Here is a 20,624-nt window from a genome sequence, read left to right on the forward strand (position 1 = left end):
CCCCATGCCATTGTGCAAGGCTAATGTGTGCCCCTCACTTTGTCCAGTTGACTCTGGCTCCCCAAACCTGTCCTGGCTCTTGACTCCTGTTAGGAATTTGAGAACAGGTGCTGAGAATAGATACAATAATTCTCATGGGCGTACAAGGAGGATTGTTGAATGGACTTTCGGTCTCCTGAAGGCCAGGTTAAGGTGCCTCCATTTGACAGGTGGATCCCTATGCAACTCCCCTGAGATGTTCTGCAGGATTGTTGTTGTGTGCTGCATGCTTCACAATTTGGCCCTCGGACGCCATGCACCCTATCTACAGGAGGAAGAGGTGACAATGCTCCTGTGGCAGCAGTGGACACTGAGGGTGAGGAGGAGGATGAGGAGGAAAATGCGGACAACAAGACACACATCATACAGCAGTGACACTCAGGTAAGACTATTGAACTATACATCTTTCCATTTGAGTGTTGTACTGTGTAGCTGTAGTATACTGCGGGTCTCCACCTTTGATCCCAACTGATTGTCACCTATGCCTTCACTTATTGCAGATGTTGGTGTGGCTACAACAGTATAATGCTATGGAGTCTACAGACTGCTGAGACACATATGTAGGATGGATGAATACATCACAGGACATTTGCACAGGATCATGCAGTTCAGTACAGTTCAATAAATTGTAAATTTCCTTCAGAAATAACACTAATAGTTATTATTTGTGTCCAAGGAAGTTTAATTATTATTCAAGTATACAATGGAAAGTGCAATAGGGTGGGGTGATGGTTGGGATAAAGTCCAGTGTAGTGGGACAGTCTGTTTGTAGCACAGGTCCGTCCAGTGTCCAAGGGGCCATAGGTAGAGGAGCAATGGCAGTTCAAAGTAGACATGGTGACACAGTGGAACACAAAGGGGCCACTTACTAGTAACCTACACCCACATCCCATGCCAGGCAACAATTTATGTATGTCATACAAACTGTACTTACCCCTTGTGGCTGTTGTGCTGCCCACAATCACCCATTCAACTCAGGATTGGCCACCGCCAGTATGCGGGCTCATTTCCTGACGGTGGCCTTGGTCTTGGCAACTGTCTCAAGTGTCTGTCTGGGTCCCAGGGAATGTTTGCCTGGTGGGTCACCTTCTGTAGGGGGAGGGGTGCTGGTGGCCTGTGGGTCCTGTGGCAGGGCCTTTTGTCCACTAGCTGCAGCAGATGTGGAGGGCTGTTCAGTACACTGGCTAGTGGTAGGGGCCTGAGGGTGTGCTGTGTACTCCCTCATGATGTTTGCCGTGTCACCCAGCACCCCTGCAATGGAGGCCATGGTGGTATTCAAGGCCTGCAATTTTTGTTTGGCCTCCTGGTGGTGTTCCCCTGCAGCTGCTGGTTCTCCTGTATGATGTTTAACACCTGACCCATCCTTTCCTGGGATTGTTGGGATGCCCGCAGGACATTATTGAGTGCCTCCAGGGCAGTCGGTTCCCTGGGCCTGTCCTCTCCCTGGTGCACAGCTGTCCCCTGACCATCCCCCTGTGCCTGTGTCCCCTGAACAGTATGCCCACTCCCACTGACCCCAGGACCCTTATTGTCTTGCCTGTGAGGTGTGGACTTGGGTCCCTGTACAGGTGGGCACACTACTAATTGACGTATCGTGGGGACAGAGGTCTGGGGAGGTTGGGTGCCTGCTGTGGTGTTGGGTTCCGAGTGGAGGGGCTCTGTAGTTGACTGGCTGTGGGATGGGGTATTGCCAAGACTTGCTCCACCCATGCTGTCAGCTGTGGGGGAGGAGGTGGGGGTCCAGCACCAGTCCTCCTGATAGCAAGCTGGTGCCTTGCTGCAATGGAATGCACCTTCCCCTGTAGGTCGTTCCTCCTCTCCCTGATGTACTCCCTTGGGCATGGATGTTGTCCCACAGCGTTCACCCTGTCCATGATTCTCTGCCATAGCTCCATCTTCCTGGCAATAGAGATCTGCTGCACCTGTGCTCCAAACAACTGTGGCTCTACCCTATTTCCTCAACCATGACCCGCAACTCCTCATCCTTGAAACGGGGGTGCCTTTGTGAGGACATGGGTGCTGTATGATGTGTGTGGTGTGCAGAGGTTGTTGGGTGATGTGGTGGTGAGTGTGGTGTGTGGTGCATGACAGATGAATGGGTAGTTATAGTGTGTGTGTGTGCAGTTCTTTCTGGGATTGTTGTGGCAAGTTGTGGTGGTTTACTTGTGTTTGCAAAGGTTTGTGGGTGTTGTGGGTGTGTGTTTTTTAGTGCTGTTAGTGGGTTTGTGGGGTGTGTGTATATGTGTCAGGTGTGGGTTTTGCAGTTATGTGCACCGCCAATGGTTTACCGTCGTTGAGTGTCAGCAGTGGTGATTCGTGGGTCATTATTTGGAGGGCGTTGTTCTGGTGGCATAACGTTATGGGTGGTAGTTAAAACAGTTTATCACGTCCAGTGGGTGTGGCAGATTTGTGGTTGTGGCTGATTTTTGTTGGTTTTGTGTGTATGCATCATAATTTGGTGGACAGAGGTTTGCCTCCGCGGCGGTATGTTGGTGGCAGTCAGCACAGCGGTATTCGGTATTTACCGTCAATGTCATAATGAGGGCTAAAATCTTTTCAAGCAGTCTAATGCGCCATTTGAGTGCAGTGTCATGTCTTAGGATGAATATAGGTCTGCTTCATGTTTGGCCCTTTGCAGTTCATGTCCTTAATTATCATACTCACACATAGGATTAACATGGATTAATGGCAGAGAAAAGTGAGACACTGGTTGAAGCCAAAGCCAAACAATAGAAAATACAGCTTCAAACTGTTTTCATAGGACTAAGCAAAACCGAATTTGAAAGTGCTACACTTTGCAAGATCTGAAAGTAACACCATCAGACGATTTCAAGCAAACTGTTCAGGGACATAGTAATTGTCTTGAAAAATCTCATTTTCACATGCTAAAATTTTTTATTTAAAGGAACCAGGTCAACTACAGGAGGGAAGGTAGGGAAACCCATTTATATAGGTCTACCAAGAATTCCTGAGAGACACACTTGTCCCAAATCTTGAAACTCCCTTGGTTGGTTAAATCATGTGTAACTACATTAAAGTACAGGTGTTGAGGCAAGGAATATGGAAGTAGCACACAACTTCATTTTGAGCTGGGTGCAAATTGACTCAGTAATTCCCTCCTCCACCCAAGTTACTTAAAGCAGGGCCATCAGTAATTCTATGAGGAGAAAATGCACTAGATGCCCTACACATTCTAGGATTTTAGAGAATAATACATTGGAATCAGTGTTTCCACCACAGTTTGTGCATGTTGTACCCAATGGTTTACCTGGAGTTCTTGGATGCTTTCAACAGGAGCAGTTTTTGGGTTTGTTACTCTTTATACTACTAAAGTCTATGTTGACAATTTGGTTGGGATCATTTAAATACCATATCACATGAAAATCCTATGTGAGGCATTCTTCCAAAGCAAACAATAGTAATTTCCTGGATTAATCAATTCCGGTGATGCCTTTGCAGTAAGACTAGCTTTTTCTATGCCTTTGGTTAAATGACCTTTGACTGGCTGCCCCTAGTGATCTAGGAACATTCAACAAATATATATGGTCACAAAGGCACCTGCCATCTTCTGTGCCTACAATACTGAAATAGAACAGGATGTGTTAACAGTTCTTCAATGATACTTGCTCAATAGTTGTTCAATAGTGTGTCAGGTCTGAGGGGATTCTCATTAGAAAGGTCTAGTAACCTGACCTACAGTAGTCCTAGAGGACAGAGGGCCTGATTTAGATCATGGTGTAGGGGAATACTCCATCACAAATGTGACACACATCCTGTCCACCTTATTCCGATCCCATGATATCATATGGAGTTTGTAATAAGGCAAATGGGAAATCTGGCACATTTTTGATGGAGTATTTCTTCTGCCAAGATCTAAATCAGACCCAAAGTCTCTCCAGGATGTTAAAGGGATGACAACGTGAGTCATCCATGTATCTTATTTGGCAACGGAAGTCTAACTATTCACATGCTTTGTACCACTGCACTCACTATCCATGTATAAAACAGACAGGTTTCCTGTGATTTCAAGCAGCCAAGTTAGGGTCTCATTTCTAGGTTCTCAAAGGGATTTCTGATGGATGACACCAGAAAACAACTCAGGGGAATGTGCCTGGCAATTCCAAAGGGTGGAAAAAACACACGGCAATTCAACAATTATGATGACATCAACAAATAATAAAAAATTCAATTAACATGAGTGAGAACATTAAGAGCTGTAACAGTATATTTAAAGTTGGATGGTAATATAACATCGTTTGATTTATGAAGGAAGTGGTAAGTCCAGTGAATTACCCACTTTGATATGCGCTCTGCATCTTTGAGTTTGCAAATGACAGATCAGATTTGTATTCCAAAATGACCTTCCATTGATCTACAAACTCATCCCAGGATTCGTAAGGGCCAAATCTTACCAGAGTTTGGTTGACAAGACACCTGTTTGTGGAAGGAACTGCTCTGTAAGGTGTTTGTCCCTCTAAGTCTAAAACCCTGTCTCACTGGCACTGATCTATCTCTCTCTCCGAGCAAACTGAACTTTAACTAAAGCAAAACTCTAAAATCGGTGTCAATATCATCAGGACGAGTTCTCTGAGTAAGGCTGGGTATTATCAGAAGCAAATCATTTTTATCACTTCTGACTTAATGTTGGCTTCAGTAAAAACAAAGCTATTAATAATCATTGTATTCTCAGAGGTGAAACTTTAATTATTATAGCCTTAGAACCCGCCGTAGCGGGCTCTACCAGACATTAAAGGCCCGCTCCTGCGTTAAAGGCCCGCTCCCGCATTAAAGGCAGGCTCTAAGGCTATTAGAACATTCTGCCACTCGGGGGCAGGTTGTTCTATTAAATAAAACACATACCTCACGAAACCCGAGGGGATTAAAATCTCCTCAGGCTCCGTGAGGCTTTGTTCACAGCTGGTGCTGTGAACAAAGAGAACATTGGAATGTTGGCTCTGGGCTTTTACCAGCAAGTGAAGGCCCGGAGCACTCCATTGTCTGCAATGGAGATCCAAACATTCCAATGTTCTAATCCGTTTTAGAAGCTAGAATCAGGGTAAGTTCTTAGTAAGTCTACATATCGAGAATAGCATCTACTTCTGAGTTAGCATTGTTTATAGTCCAAAAATGTGATTATCAAGTGTCACTATGAAAATCAGAGTTATTCGTGTGTCTGTTACCATAAGAAAAAATACAAGATTACTTCTTTTGTGGCCATATATATCCTACTTGCCATTAGGTAGTTATAGTTAGGACCTACCTTCTGTAGAAAAAGCGTTTTTTGTTTTGCCATTAACTTTGGCGTAGTTCGATGAATCCTGTCAAACGTTTCAAAAGTAGTTTGCTACTCACTTCAGCTGCTGTGTTGAAAGTTTCAGGGTGCTTTGTCAAGAGGGGATGAGAAAAAAACAGGGGTCCCAAAACATGTTTTCTCCATGCAATTTCCCATAGGGATTTTAGACATGACAGCTCGAACCACTGGACACAATTACACTAAGGCCCATATTTATACTTTTCGACGCACAACTGCGCCAACGCAGTTGTGCGTCAAAAAATTTAACGCCGGCTAACGCCATTCTGAAGCGCCATGCGGGCGCCGTATTTATTAAATGACGCTAGCCGGCGTTAGCCGGCGCTGCGGAATGGTGTGCGTCAAAAAAAATGACTTACACCAGGCAGCGCCGGCGTAGGGGAAAACGGACGCTAACGAGGGTAGACGTCATTTTTTTTTACCCGCCCACTCCCGGGCGTCATTTTTGCCCGGGAGTATAAATACGACGCACATGCCTCGGAGTCATATTTTAGTAGGGAACGCCTCCCTTGCATATCATTAACACAAGGAAGGTGTCCACGCTAAAAAATGACGCAAACTCCATGAACTTTGACGCTCGACGCGTCTAACGCCAAAGTATAAATATGGAGTTAGTTTTGCGTCGGATTTGCGTAAAAAAAAAACGACGCAAATCCGGCGCAAACAGAGTATAAATATGCCCCTAAATTTGTATATCTAGGACAAAGGATCCTCCGTGGATCCCACAGGTCTCTTCCTGAGATTTGATTGGCTGCCAACACTTCAACCAGGAAGTGTTGGCAGCCATTTTGGTACTCAGACTCAGCCAAGTCCCAAAAATTAAAAAAAGAGAAGGCGACAGGGTAGGAATACCCTAACCCCCTAGATCTGGTGAGATCTCCCAAGCTTGTTTTTGGTTCAGCCTCTGGGTGTGCCGGGTCTCCAGGGCAAAGTTTAATTAGTATATTGGGGAGGGGGGGTGCATGCATCCCCCTTCCTCTTGACTGATTTCAGCCCTGGGGACCACCACCTCCCTGGGCCAGGCTCATTTTATGAATGGGGAGGGGGCAATTTTTAGCCCTGGTGCCCATCACCTCCCCGTGGTCAGGACCTTGCAAATACAAAGGAGGGGGTGCAAGGCCACCCTGCTGGAGACAATAATGGTCCTGGGGTGTGGCACCCCCCTGGACTGGCTCCCTATGTCCTGAGGTGCCCACCCTCAGGACATAGATGTTTGCTTTCACTTGGTGGGAGTTTTGACAGCTCCTGCCAAGCAAGAGCAAAGAGTAAGTCTGCTCCTAGAGGGTGCGGGCAGGAAAACTGTTCCCGCCTGCTGGGAGCAGATATTTTATGTTTCCCTGCCCCTTATCAAATGAGAAGGAACACAGATTAAATCATTGCTCCCGTATGCAGAGAGCAGCATTTTTTGCTGCTCCCTGCATGCAGGAGCAATGCAGGCTCCCACTGGAGTTGGGGAGCCTGCAGGGACACTTAGACCCATATTTATACTCTGTTTGCACTGGATTTGCATCATTTTGTTTTACACAAATTCGGTGCAAACTTAAGTCCATATTTATACTTTGGTGCTAGACCCACCCAGCACCAAAGTTATGGAGTTTGTGTCATTTTTGTACGTGAAAACCTACCTTGCGCTAATGACATGCAAGGTAGGCGTTCCTGTGCAAAAAATGACTCTAAGGCATGTGCGCCTTATTTACCCTCCTGCGTCATTTTGGCCTTAAAAATGGCACCCAGTCGGATTCGCACTAATTTTTTAACGCCTGGGTCAGGGCAGGCATTAAGGGACCTGTGGGCTCATTTCCATGGTGGGAGTCCATGGAAGCAGTCCACAGGTGGCCTTCCCTGCCCTCAGGTACACCCCTTGCCACCCTTGCCCACCCCTGGAGGACACCCATGGATGGGGGACCCATCTACGGTAAGTAGGGGTAATTATAATTTGTTTTCATTTTTTTAGGTGGCATGGAGGGCCTAACTTGGGCCCCCCTAAATGCCACTCTGCCCAATGGCCATGCCCAGGGGACAGAAGTCCCCGGGGCATGGCCATTGGGCAGGGAGGCTTGACTCCTGTCTTTGCTGAGACCGGAGTCATTTCCATGGGGGTTATGCATCAAAATATGACGTTAGTCAGGTTAGAGTCATTTTTTTTTACTCTAACCTGACTTGCACCATTCTTTGATGCACAACCCCCTGTCTTCCCTATGCCTCTTCTGCCCGGTTGGATTAATTTATTTTGACACTAACCAGGCCGCAGTGCCGGCTACTGTCATTCCTTAAATATGACGCCCGGCTGGCATGTTAGAATGGCAGTAGCCAGCGTTAAACCTTTTGTCGCAAACCTGCGCTGGCGCAGGTTTGCGTCAAAAAGTATAAATATGGGCCTTATAATCCTCCTGCAGCTCCCAACAATACACATTGGGTGCCCTGGGTGGGGCTAAAACACCAAGCATGAAGTGGCTGAGGCCTGAGAGATGAGGTCCCAGGGGCCCAAATCAGCCAGGGAATGGAGACCAAATGGCAGCTTGGCACAGAGCAGACAGCCTTAACTTAAGAGGCAATGTTGTATGTATGTTTGTGCAAGAGTTCAAACAGTAAAACAGTGAAAACGCCACACAAAAAGATATCATATGTGGTTAGAAAAATAGAGCTTAATTTAATGAACAAAGCAAGACCAAAATAAAAAAAATCTAATTTCTAAAGAATAAACTCAGTTGTAGTGCTTAAAAGCATAATGCACCGAAAGGGAATATTTGGTAACGCTGAACCGAGTCAAATCTGAAAATTCAGGCCAACCACAGTGGATTACGGGTCAGATACAGGGACCCACCTTGGCCCGCTGAAGCAATATCATTGGTATGGAGTTGCATCAACGTCGAGAAGCAAAGGTGATACGTTGGTATTGATCCCAAAGATGTAGGCAATGCATCTGCTCTGAGCTGTACAAAGCTGGGGATGCCTGGGGAATGGAAGCAATGCATTGCACAGTCAGCAATGCAGTGTTCTCAATCCTCACAACAGCAGTGATGCACCCACCTCCACAGCAATGCAGTATCCTCATACCTTGCTGCAGCAGTACAACAGCGTATATACTTGGCATTTGGACTGGAGCAGCACTCTATATTCACTTTCATGGGCCCAGGACTGGATTGGTACCACTTGGTAGAGTAAAACTCTCAGATAGCAGAGTCCAGGTTCTGTAGGTGATTAGCTGGAAGTCTTTTGTGTCCCCGAGACTTCAGAAGAAAAGGAGGCAAGTCAGCAGGCCCTTGGAGCCACTTTGGTCCTTTTTGGAGAGATTCAGATCCAATCCTTCTCACTACCAGGCATTGAGGGCAGCTGGCAGCAGGTTAGCACAGCAAATCAGGAGTTCAGCAGAGTGACAGTCTTTTCAGCAGCACAGTAGTCCTTCTTCCTTGCAGGGTATCGACAGGTCAAGAAGTGTACTGAGTTGGTGGTGTCTGAGATCCAGTACTTATACCGAGTTGTGCCTTTGAATTAGGGGAGACTCCACAGAGAGGCTTTTGAAGTGCACAGAGTCCCTTCCCTCCAGAAACACTACATGGGGGTATGCAGCCCTTTGTGTGCAATCAGGACACAGCCTATTCAGGTGTAAGTGCCAGCTCCTCTCTCCCATTCTGCCCAGGATGGCCCATCAAGCTGTGGATGGCCCTTCAGTCACACTTAAGCTACATTTGTGTGTGGCTGTGTAGAGGGAATGCACAAGCCTAGCTGCCACCTCACCTCAGGCATGTATTGGAGACAGGCAGTAGGCACCAAATGGCTAAAGTTAGAAAATGCCAACTTTCTAAAGTTGTGATTTCAAATTGTGATTCTAAAGACACCAAACTTGTGGGTCCCATCTCTTTCCAATTGGAAATTGCACTTACACTATATAATAAGGCAATCCTAATGTTATCATACGAGAGAGATAGGCCTTGCAGTAGCAAAAAATTAATTTAAGAGTATTTCACTACTAGTACATGCAAAACTTAGTAGTAAGTCTTAGTCCTTAAATACGCTGGGCCCTTCATTTGGGCTGCCTAGGGCCTGCCTTAGGGGTGACTTATATGTACTAAAAAGGAAGGCTTGGTCCTGCAAGAAGGTTAACTTTCAGGGTCATCATGGCAGTTTAAAACTGCACACACAAGCTTTGGAATTTCAGGCCTGAGTCATGATGAAGGGATACTTAAGTGGGTGGTGTAGCATCTTCTGAAGCCTGAGTATCCACCAATAACTACGCCACACATGGAGCTATGTATTATATGTCTTTATTCGTCTGCGTGTAACCACAAACTCAACGTTCTAAACATGCATTCACTTCACTATGTTCTAACACTTACATCACCACTCTATGGAGTCTTTGAGGTGCTAAAAAGGTTCCGTCATTCATACTCAGGTGACACTACAGGTGGAAAATCAATGCTGCAAGCCCACTAGTAGCATTTAATTTATGATCCCAGGGCCCAGGTAGTCCACTTTACTAGGGACTTGTAAGTAAATTAAAAATGGCAATTGTATATAAGCCAATGTTACCATGTTTTAAGCAGAGAGCACATACACTTTTATCACTGGCTAGCAGTGGTAAAGTTCACAGAGTTCTAACACCTGCAAAAGCAAAGTCAGCCAAACAGGAGTTCTGAATGCACAAAAGTTAAGAGAAACCACACCAAGGATGCAGCTCTAACAATTGTAAACCTAATTTATGTATATGCTTATTCTACTGTAGGTGAAAATTGTTACAAAGTGAAAATAAATTAGGGACCCTTTTATCACATCTCAATGTAAGAGAAGGATATAGATAAAGTAAGCCATTGAACATGTCCTTTCTGAACTATTTCTAGGAAATTATTTTTCTGTTACATTTGCCATCAAGTGAATGTTCTGGCTTGTAGAAAAATATTTTAGTACAGATTGTGGAAATGTGCCTTTGTCTATTTTTTAAACTGTTATTTCATCATCATCATCATCATTTTATGCTATGAAGAGTATCCAACAAATGCACACCCATGAAATATGGGGTTGGTACCGATTCTCCCATCCCTGCAAAGGTACTTGCTACTTTCCTTGGAGGGAATAGTATTACGTGCATTTCCAGGATGGCACAATATCTGTAAATTGTTTGTGAATACTCACAAACTTTTGATTTTGTAAGGGTTCCCAGCATTGTCACTCTTCCGGGAAAAACACTTCATTGTCCTTAATCTCACATTTACAAATGCAGAAATTCACTGTGGTGATGCATTTTGTGCAAACACAAGTGTACTTTAAACTTCTAAAATGTATCTTGACTTTGTGAGTATTAAGATGCATTTCTTGAAACTCACACACATGAAGCTTAATGTGTTCAAGTACATACTGCATAAGATGTAAAGACAGTTCAGGGGGATGTAACTTTGAACCTCCCAGGTTGATGTGCTTAAGTCTTCATGATGCAATGCAAATGTAATGCTTGTGTATTTTTCATTTTGTTCACAGGTTACTACCAAAAATGAACGATACCTCTCATTCCCTAATAACAGGTCACTTGCTCATAGAGAAGAGGCAATGAGATTCAAATTCAGAGGTAATATGCTCACTTATGGAATTCTAAGTTTTGGGTGTATGTTTACCTTGACCAGGAACATACTATTTGATGGAATTAAGGTGTGCTACCATATGCATTTGAAACAAAGGTCCATATTTATCAATATTTCACAAGGGGCACCTTCCTGTACAAAAACATACACAGAGGCTTTTTCTTCTTTCTAAGTGTGCTGTAGAATGTAGAACACTTAGAAAGAGGTAGCAAAGAGCCTCTGATAAGGAGGCATACTATTCTAATGTATTCACAGGTCTGCCAGTGTTGGTAAACCTGGGAATGTGTCAAAATGCATAGGTGGATGTGTGGGGACACCCATGCTACTCCCAAGGCATGCCTCCTTGCTGAGGGAGTAAAGCAAGGCAGCAATTTGTGCTGCCTTGTGTTACTCTAGATTTCTCACGCCATGCAAAGTGTTGTTGCATGGCGTGATAAATCTCATTTAAGTTTCGTGTCACCCTTCCACCCTCTTGCGTGCAGCACGGGTGACGCCAGTCTTTGATAAATATGAGCTAACATCCCTTTAGAACAGGAAAGTATAGCTTGAACACACTAATTTTCCAGTCAGATTAATGTTTATCACAAAATGCCCAGGTCTCATCACCTTTAAAAACTAACAATTCTAATTTTAAAAGTTCAATGAAAATAATATGTTAACTCCTATGTCCAGTCAGAACCACAGCCTACAAGTATGCCTGATGAGTCAAAGCACCACCACATGCAAAACCTTTCAATTTAGCCAATCTAGCATAACATATGAAGTTTTAGTCATTTACTTCTAGTTATGTTTTCCACAGTACCAGGAAACGTAGGTGAATAAGCACTTTATGTACACCAAATAACATTACATAACAATATGAAGCATTCATGGATGACTTAAAAAGCAAAAAAGGTAACTTTCATAAAGAAAAAAACATTGACAAAGTAAATTGAGGTGCTCTTTAATTTAGGCAGATTTACACATGTGATCAAGCAAAATGCCGTCACTCACAATGCTTGAGAGCCAATGACGGAAGTGAGCTGACCCATTGCTCTATATTTTATGCTGGGGTGGACGGAAGCAAGAAGTAAATTACAGCTGAAGTGACTTATAGGTGATAAACGAGCAGTGAAGGACTTCACATTTGGGATACATTGAGACCATGCAATCAATCGCCAAATATTTGCAACTCATTTGCAATTAACACACCAGTATGCCCTAAATTAAAGCAGGATCATCGAGTAGTACTCCTTGTGCCTCAGTTGATATATTAATTACTATTCCAGATCATGACAAATTAGCCAGTGATCCTTCATGTTATTCGTAGCATGTTGTCATTGCAATTTTACCAGCTCTCTTATAAGCCCACCTAACACTATTACGGCGCTGTCGAATGGAGCAACCTCGAAGATAAAGCACGCTAACCAGAGTGGGTGGAAGGGTGCATTCTTTTTTGTGTAATATGTTCTCTTTCATTAGCATCCTATAGACCCTCTAACAAGTGTCAAGTGCTGCCTAGAGTGTTTATTCTTACACCTTGATGCTCTTTCAGCAGTGTATGTACACAATATAATACCAGGCAATGTAAATCTTCACTTTGATGCCCTATCTGATACCAATAGGCTGGGCTTTAGGGATAGATTGGGCTTGCCTAACTTTGAGAGGTATCTACCACTCAGTGATTAGGCCATATGCTAGATGTGGTGTGAACTGAGAATGCCATGCGTGAAACAGAACCGGTCTTAGCAGTACCAAGGGCTAACCATTATATTATTACATTTCGTCGAGCCATGAAACCTTTGTATGTCAGTTGGTAAGACAGAGTTACAGTTGAGCTTAGCAGAAATTGTAAGTGAGCTAGACATGAAAAGCAGTGAGTGGAATGCACTGTTAAAGCAGTAAATAATCTGGATGAAACAGTATAATGAACCTCTAAGGCGCAATTGATTTAATGGAGCCTGGTAGGAACAATCATAGGCAACAAGCACATGCAGAATAAATGGTTTCACAGAGAGCAAGCCAAGGTGAGAAAAAGCTATAAAAATGGCTAAGGCAACTCTTTACATAGATAGAATTATATATACATCAAACACTACAAAAGTACTGCTTCAAGCTGTCAAGGAGCTTAAAGGACAATCATGGAAGCCTGAAGCAGATACGATATGTTAGACTGTCGCCAATTTGCAACGTCGTTTGAGTAAAAAACAACAGCAGGTAATGCTCATATCAAGCAGCATTTGTTATAATGAGTTTCCTCCTGGAAAAACATCTCTAGATGTAAAGGCTACTTAGACAAGTGCTTCCCAAACTTTTTAGAACCACGACCCACTTTTTATCAGGACAAACTTTCATCTCCCACCTAGCTTTAGTGGATACGAGGCAGGAACATTTTTAATGTAACTAAAACATAGTGTGGTAGTGCATTGTTTTTTTCAGACAGCACATTTTCCATTAACATGGTTTTAAATATGCACAGAAATACAGTTTTATAGGTACATCTGTGTAGCACACAAATGAAATAGTGTGGAAATCTGGTTTTAGTGAGTGTTTATCATTTATGCATCAGCAAGTAAAGTGTCTTGATTTGATCTGAGCCCACTAAAATCTTTGGGCCAGATTTACAAGGCCCTTGCAATTCCTTACACCACATTAATGTAACTTTTTCTGATGCTAATGTGGCTTTAAGGAGGCCATTCCCATTCGTCATATGTACAAAATGGCGCAATGCATGTATTGCGCCACTTTGTAACCCCTTGGTCACATTATGCCTGTGCCAGGCATATTGGGGGTGATTTTAACCTTGGCGGACGGCGGAGGCTGTCCGCCAAGGTACCGCCGCCAAATGACCGCACCGCGGTCAAAAGACCGCGGCGGCCATTCTAACATTTCCTCTGGGCCGGCGGGCGCTCTCCAAAAGAGCGCCCGCCGGCCCAGAGGAAATGCCCCTGCAACGAGGACGCCGGCTCAGAATTGAGCCGGCGTAGTTGCAGGGGTGCGACGGGTGCAGTTTGCACCCGTCGCGTATTTCAGTGTCTGCATTGCAGACACTGAAATACACAGTGGGGCCCTCTTACGGGGGCCCCTGCAGTGCCCATGCCATAGGGATGGGCACTGCAGGGGCCCCCAGGGGCCCCGCGGCACCCCCTACCACCATCCTGTTGCTGGCGGGAGACCCGCCAGGAACAGGATGGCGGTAGGGGGTGTCAGAATCCCCATGGCGGCGGAGCGCGCTCCGCCGCCATGGAGGATTCCCCCGAGCAGCGGGAAGTCGGCGGGAGACCGCCGACTTTCCGCTTCTGACCGCGGCTGAACCGCCGCGGTCAGAATGCTCGTGGGAGCACCGCCAGCCTGTTGGCGGTGCTCCCGTGGTCGGTGGCCCTGGCGGCCACCGGCCGCCAGGGTCAGGATGACCCCCATTGTATGCAATGGAGGCATTTCGGCACTGGGAGGCCACAAATAATGATGGCAGTAGGGGACACAAGAAAAGCGGTGCTCCTCTGTTTCCATCACACTGAATTACAAAAAAGTGCTTAATTTTCCTCTTGACTCCTGAATGTGTATAATTCATTTACATTGATTCATGTTTCATTGTGTGCTAGGAAAAAAATGACATCCTCCAGCTTTCCTTTCACAATTCATGTGCCCCAGCAACATTGTCATATAATTCACTTTACTTTTCTTTCTCTGGCTACAAAGAGAGAAGCGTTTGTAAACTCCAGCCCCCCTGATAAAAATAAGCAGCAGAAGACGTACCCTGACATTTGACCCTTTTCCTTGAAGTGTGGCTAATGTCCTCACCCTCCAGTTCAGGTTTGCCTGGCACTAATCAAGGGCAGGGCTTCCTGCTCAGGAGCTGATTTACTGCTCATTTGGCTACATAGATAACTTTTGATTAAATCACATTATGCTTGTTTGGCCATTATAAACGTGTCTTCTATTACATGTCTGGTGCCTGTTGAATTTAAAAAGGCTAGGATCTTACTGCTAAAAGAACCAAAAAACTACTCTACAACCTGACCTCTTGGAAAATTATTGTCCGGTGTCACAACTGCCTTTTTAGAGCTAGGCTATATAGAGCATACAGTATTCAATCTGCTATAAAAAAATTTGTGGAATTGCTGTACCTGCTTCATCCAGTCAGGCGGACTTTCAAACTAGCTGTAGCATAGAAAGTGTAAACCGCAGTATTAGATGATCTACACCAGCACGCTGTGATAGCTCAATGGCTTTGGATCTTTGGGGTCTTTTAATGGCGCTCGACACTGTTGACCACTCGGTGTTATTAGAAGGACTGGAGGTTTTCAGCATCACTGGTACTACACTTAAGTATTTCCATACTTTTCTGTCCAGCCTATTCATGCAGTAGAAGGGAGCACCTGTGTGTCCAAAAAGAAATCCCCATCGCTCACAGCACCAGAGAGGCCAGTATTTTCACCCTGGTATTCAATGTGTAACTGGCGAATTTGATCCATTATTTTTCGGACAACATTCAAATCCTATTCATGGTTGAAAGCGACCCTAGCACGAGTGCCTCAAAACTGCAGAAATGGCAACTGTAGAAAGCAGAATGACACAAAATCACTTGACGTCAAATCAGGAAAAGGCAACGTTTTCCATTTTGCTAGATGTCAGTCTAGAATCATGCACTCTGGACTCCGTCCATGGATCAAACACCCCAACCAATTCATAACCTAAATAACAGCATAGAGAATCTTGGGTTCAGATTGTAGTCAAACCTTACTACAAATGACCAAATAAAAGTTGTAGAAATAAATCTGCTTCTTCGGGATTTTGAAGATAATCATTTGTCTCATCAACTTTCATCAGAAATCTCAAATCATGAATGGATTTGTGTCCACCAGGCTGCATTACTGTAATTCTATATTCGTGGGCCTGCCTGCAAAATCCTTGAACAAACTGCAGCTAGCTCAAAGCCCAACAGCAATACAGATTGTGAATATCATGAAATATGGAAACTACCTCTTCTATGTTAGTTAGGTTACACTGGCTAACAGTTAGACAAAAGATAATTTTCGAATCCCTATGTCTGGTACACAAGGCACAGAATGATAAGAGGCCAAGTCACTTGTCAAAAGAAGTCTTTCTTTGTGTGTCCAGACGTTGCCTGAGAACAAAGAATGCATATTTGGTGAATATGCCCAGGTTTCAATGCGCCCCTCTGGGTGGCAGAGCGTTTTCTGTAGCAGCAGGTACGCTTTGGCATAGCCTTCTACTACAACTGCAAACGGATCCTGTGTTTTTGAAATTCAGGAAGCCTTTGAAAACTTGGCTACTCCATGTTAGCCCTGGAATTTAGTGTCTGTTTTGATAATGTTAGAAATGAGGTCTCACATTGGCAGTCAGTTTGCACTCTGTACAGATACTGTCTTATTTGAAACTGAGGCCCTGATTTATACTTTTTGGTGCAAAACTGCACCAACTCAGTTTTGCACCAAGAGGTTTAGCACTGGCTTGCACCATTTCTGTGCACCAGCCGGGCACCATATTTATGGAATGGTGAAAGCCAGTGCGAAGGGTACGCTAGCAGCTAAAAAAATATACTTTAGTCGGGTTGGGCTGGCAGTATGGAAGAAGGGGTTTTTGCACCAGAAAATGAAGTTAGGCAGGTTAGAGTAAAAAAAAAATACTTTAGTTGGGCTGGGCTGGCAGTATGGAAGAAGGGGTTTTGCACCAAAAAATGACAGGCTAGAGTAAAAAATAATGACTCTAACGTGCCTAGAGTCCTTTTCTGAAGCAAAACCATCCATACCACATGAGTCATGCCCACCACCCCAATGGCCTGCACAGGTGACCAGTGTCCCCTGTGCATGGCCATTGCACCCAATGCCATGTATGGGGCCCAATTCAGGGCCCCAATGGCACTTTAAAAAATAAAATAAAATACTTACCTGTACTTACCTACACTTACCTGGGATGGTGTCCCCCATCCTCCGCTGTCCCTCTGATGTGGGTGGGGGTGTCCCTGGGGCCTGGGGAGGGCACCTGTGGGCTTATTCCATGGTGTTCTACCATGGAAATAGGCCCACAGGTCCCCTAAGACCTGCCCTGACCCAGGCGTTAAAAAATGGGGCAAAGCAAGCTTTGCCCAATTTTTTGACCCCTCCCGTGCACCATTTTTGAACAGGAGTGGAAATATGGCATTAAGGCCATAGAATCAATTTTTGCACGGGAACGCCTACCTTACATCTCATTAAGGCAAGGTAGGTTTCCACTTCCAAAAAAGGACTTTAACTCCATGAATTTGGCGCTAGACGGGTCTAGCACCAAAGTATAAATATGGAGTAAGTTTTGCACCGAATTAGAGTAAAAAAAAAAAATACGCTAATTTGGTGCAAACAGAGTATAAATATGCCCCTGAGTGACTGATAAATGATTAGCACCTAGATACCTACCAGTGTATTTATGCGCTTTATATGTTTGATAAAATAAATACAATAATATTAGTGTCCCACTGTGTATCTCATGATCACACTTCTGCCCTCTGTTCCACCGTGGTTTATGCTATCCTGCAGGGCACTGGGAATTATGTAGATCTTTTTGTGCTAGAATGGACATTTAACTCATTCATTGGTGAAACGGTTATTCCTGAAAGTGCTTCAATACATTTTCAAAGGTTTTAAAATTGAAAGGACCATTTTAAATGAAAAAGTAACAAACTGCTAATGATAACCTCATTGATCCACTTTTTTAAAATCTCAAATGTATTTGTCTTCATTCAAAATATGAAGATGTATGTGTAAATATGATTAAAATCAAATGTCGATTTTTCCTTTGTAGGTGACAATGACAGTGACTTTGACTCAGTATTTGATTCTGTAAAAAGAAATAAGGCTGGAAGTTTAAAGCCATTTCGAGGAAAATATCAGAGGCAACAGCAATCAGATTTGGACTGGAGACAAGAAAGAACTCCTTTATCTACCTTTGATGACCAAAGGAGAAATTTAGATCATCAAAATCAGAGGCCCAGATCAGGGCACCAAGTCTTAAGACCTAAAAAATGGATTGACACTCTGGAGGAGGAAGACATGCAGCCATATGAATCTGATGAAGGTGATGATTAAGAAACATCCAGAGGAAATTGACTTGAAGGGATGGAAAAGGCCATCATTTGAACACCATTTGAAAGATGAATCTTGCTGAATGCACTTCTCTTTGCCTATGAAAATAGAACTAATCCAGATGACAACGTTCCATTATGGCACATCTGAGACCTTCTGACTTTTTCAAATCATATGTTTTTATAAAACACTATGCGAAGTGTCACCATAAAGAAATGTATTTAGCGATAGTTTTGATAGCTGTAATATTGAATTCCTCCGAAAAGATTTTTCTCATTACTTTTTTTAATGGCAGGTGACTTAACATAAATATCTACCCATTTTAATGTTCATGAGAAATATTTAGCCTCCAGTAATTTATTTGTGAAAGGCGTTCCTTGAAACACTTAGCTGCAAACATTGAGTCATTGTTTCCAGATTATTACCTTAAGGGACCAGTCCTTTCAGGGCCTTGCACACTATTGCAATAATCAACTCCCATTCTACAGTTCTACAATCTTCAATGAAGAAAGTAGTTAAAAGTGCTAAACAACCCTTATAGCAAGTTTTTACTTATCAATGGACATGTTTCTCGATGTAGTCTAAGGTTAAACAGAATCAGAATTCTAATATTTGTAGAGAAGAAGCACAAGACGAATAGGGTCAGATTTTGTTGACTTTGGTCTGCATCTGAAGTCTACATGATGTCAAGATTTATCTTTGACCTATTGGATCATTAATATCCATTAGCTGGAAGGAGAGCTTGAATTCAGGGGTTAACTCTAAACAGAGACCTGCAGGTAACAAAAAGCCTCTTGGAATGACCTGTTAAAGTCGGCAAACTCATGTTGTCTTTCAACTCCCACCTTTAATGAGTACAGATCACATCCTACTAAAGGAAGAATTTAAAGCCATATCTGGCATTTTATATTGTGCGATAGAGGATTGCAATTGGGCCCACATTTCTGTCTTGCTCCCAGCAAGCAATAATGATAAAATTATTGTGATGCTGCTGGCGCAGGTGTTTTCATAAAAATTATTAATGAGTGTTCATGTATTTTGAATAATAAGTTTATGTAGAAAATGAAATAACATAGAAAAATAATGCACACATTTGAAAATGTGATCATGAAGAATGGCCATCAATGTTAACGAAGTGTGCTAATCAATGAGTTAATAATATGAAATGTTGAATATATGTTTGACTAATGCAGTAATATGTCATATTAAGGGTTATGAAGTAAGCATTAGCTTTATTAATTGTAGGCCTTAACTTAGCGAGTGTCATGACCTACTTGCCAGGCCTCAAGTAAAAGTTGTATTTCTTAGAGTTTAATAAAATGTCTGACTAAGAAAGTTAAACTGTGAATTTCTATTGTATTGTTTAAATGTGCTCATAACAGAAGCTTCTTGTGTGAACCGACTGCTTGGAAATGATGTTCTTGCTAATGCAACATTTTACGTGTAATGTGTGTGAGACTAACTTTCCCAGGACAAAAACAATGAAGATAATGACTAGAGTAGAAGCTGCAACAATATTGTTACCTGCAAGCCAGAGGATGAGGACATCACAAGACAAACCAATCAATGACATGTGAAAGGAGTAATATTTGAATCCATAGATTTGGGATTTTAGTTTTATTGGACAGAGTGTGAACATACGATTAACTAACCAATGGGGATTTTGGGGCGAAGTTTGGATGACTTTGACTTAACAACACTGCACAGAGAGAAGACAGTCATTTTTGCCCATTTTTCCTGACCGAGAGGTTACTATTTTCCTCTTGACAAGAGACGTGCTTAACTTTTATGATTAAAGACTTTGCCCTTTAAATTCTTATGCTGAAGCCTGATGCCTGCTGATCGACTGATGTCCTGAGGACGAAGACTGATTCTGCTTTGCTGATCCACCCTGAGGACAGGTATATCCAAACTGTGATTATTATGCATATTTGCTTTTTCTTTCTAGGTACAAACTGTGCTGTTTTGATAGAACCATAGTTAAATGTTTTCCAAACTTGTATTACTAAATTGTTTTGCATGAAGCCCAACATGCCGATGCTAATCTGATGTTAGTTAAGGATTCTCACTATAACAGGGACTAATGTTTGATGAAATTATCTGCTAAACTTCATGCATGTTATCACATTGATGCAGTTGACTTTGCTATTCATTTGCACCATAACCTTAGAATGTGTTGTAGTTCAGGTTTTGATTAGATTACGTTTCTGCCGCCGCTTCGGACAATCAGTGTTATTTCTGTATGTGTTTCATTTGAGTTTGAGATTAATCTACATGACCTAAGCATTGTTGATATAGGGAAATAAACATTCCAAATTTATGGTGTGGTTATTCATTACGGAAAGGTCATGGCGCGTGACAATTACTGGTTCAATGGATTGTATTGATTACTAATGATTATTGATTATTGTGTATTGATTATTGATTATGTACTGGATCTATCGTAAGAACACCTTAATTGTGAGTCAAAAGGTTTATCGACCTATTCAAGTCCCCTTGTAAGTTTACTTATTAAGGTCAGACGCACTAACAGAGATGGTAGCAGACTGATGGTTCGTCTCTTTAAGAGCTTACCATAGACGTCCGGTATAGAATAATAGATGAACAGAGACAATAAGAAAGACTAATGGTTTGTCTCCT

General features: G+C 43.1%; 1 protein-coding gene across 1 annotated transcript in view; it reads left to right on the top strand.

Annotated features, from left to right (window-relative positions):
- SLC9A4 (solute carrier family 9 member A4) overlaps positions 1–20,277 on the top strand; it is a 483,018-nt gene extending 462,741 nt beyond the window's left edge. The window contains exons 11-12 of the mRNA XM_069204437.1: positions 10,823–10,910; positions 17,704–20,277. Coding sequence (XP_069060538.1) covers positions 10,823–10,910; positions 17,704–17,987 — 372 coding nt within the window. The 3' untranslated portion in view covers positions 17,988–20,277. The remainder of the gene's footprint in view (positions 1–10,822; positions 10,911–17,703) is intronic.
- The last annotated feature ends 347 nt before the right edge of the window (positions 20,278–20,624 follow it).

Source organism: Pleurodeles waltl, chromosome 8 (assembly GCF_031143425.1).
Source record: "Pleurodeles waltl isolate 20211129_DDA chromosome 8, aPleWal1.hap1.20221129, whole genome shotgun sequence".
In the NCBI taxonomy this organism is placed as follows: Eukaryota; Metazoa; Chordata; class Amphibia; order Caudata; family Salamandridae; genus Pleurodeles; species Pleurodeles waltl.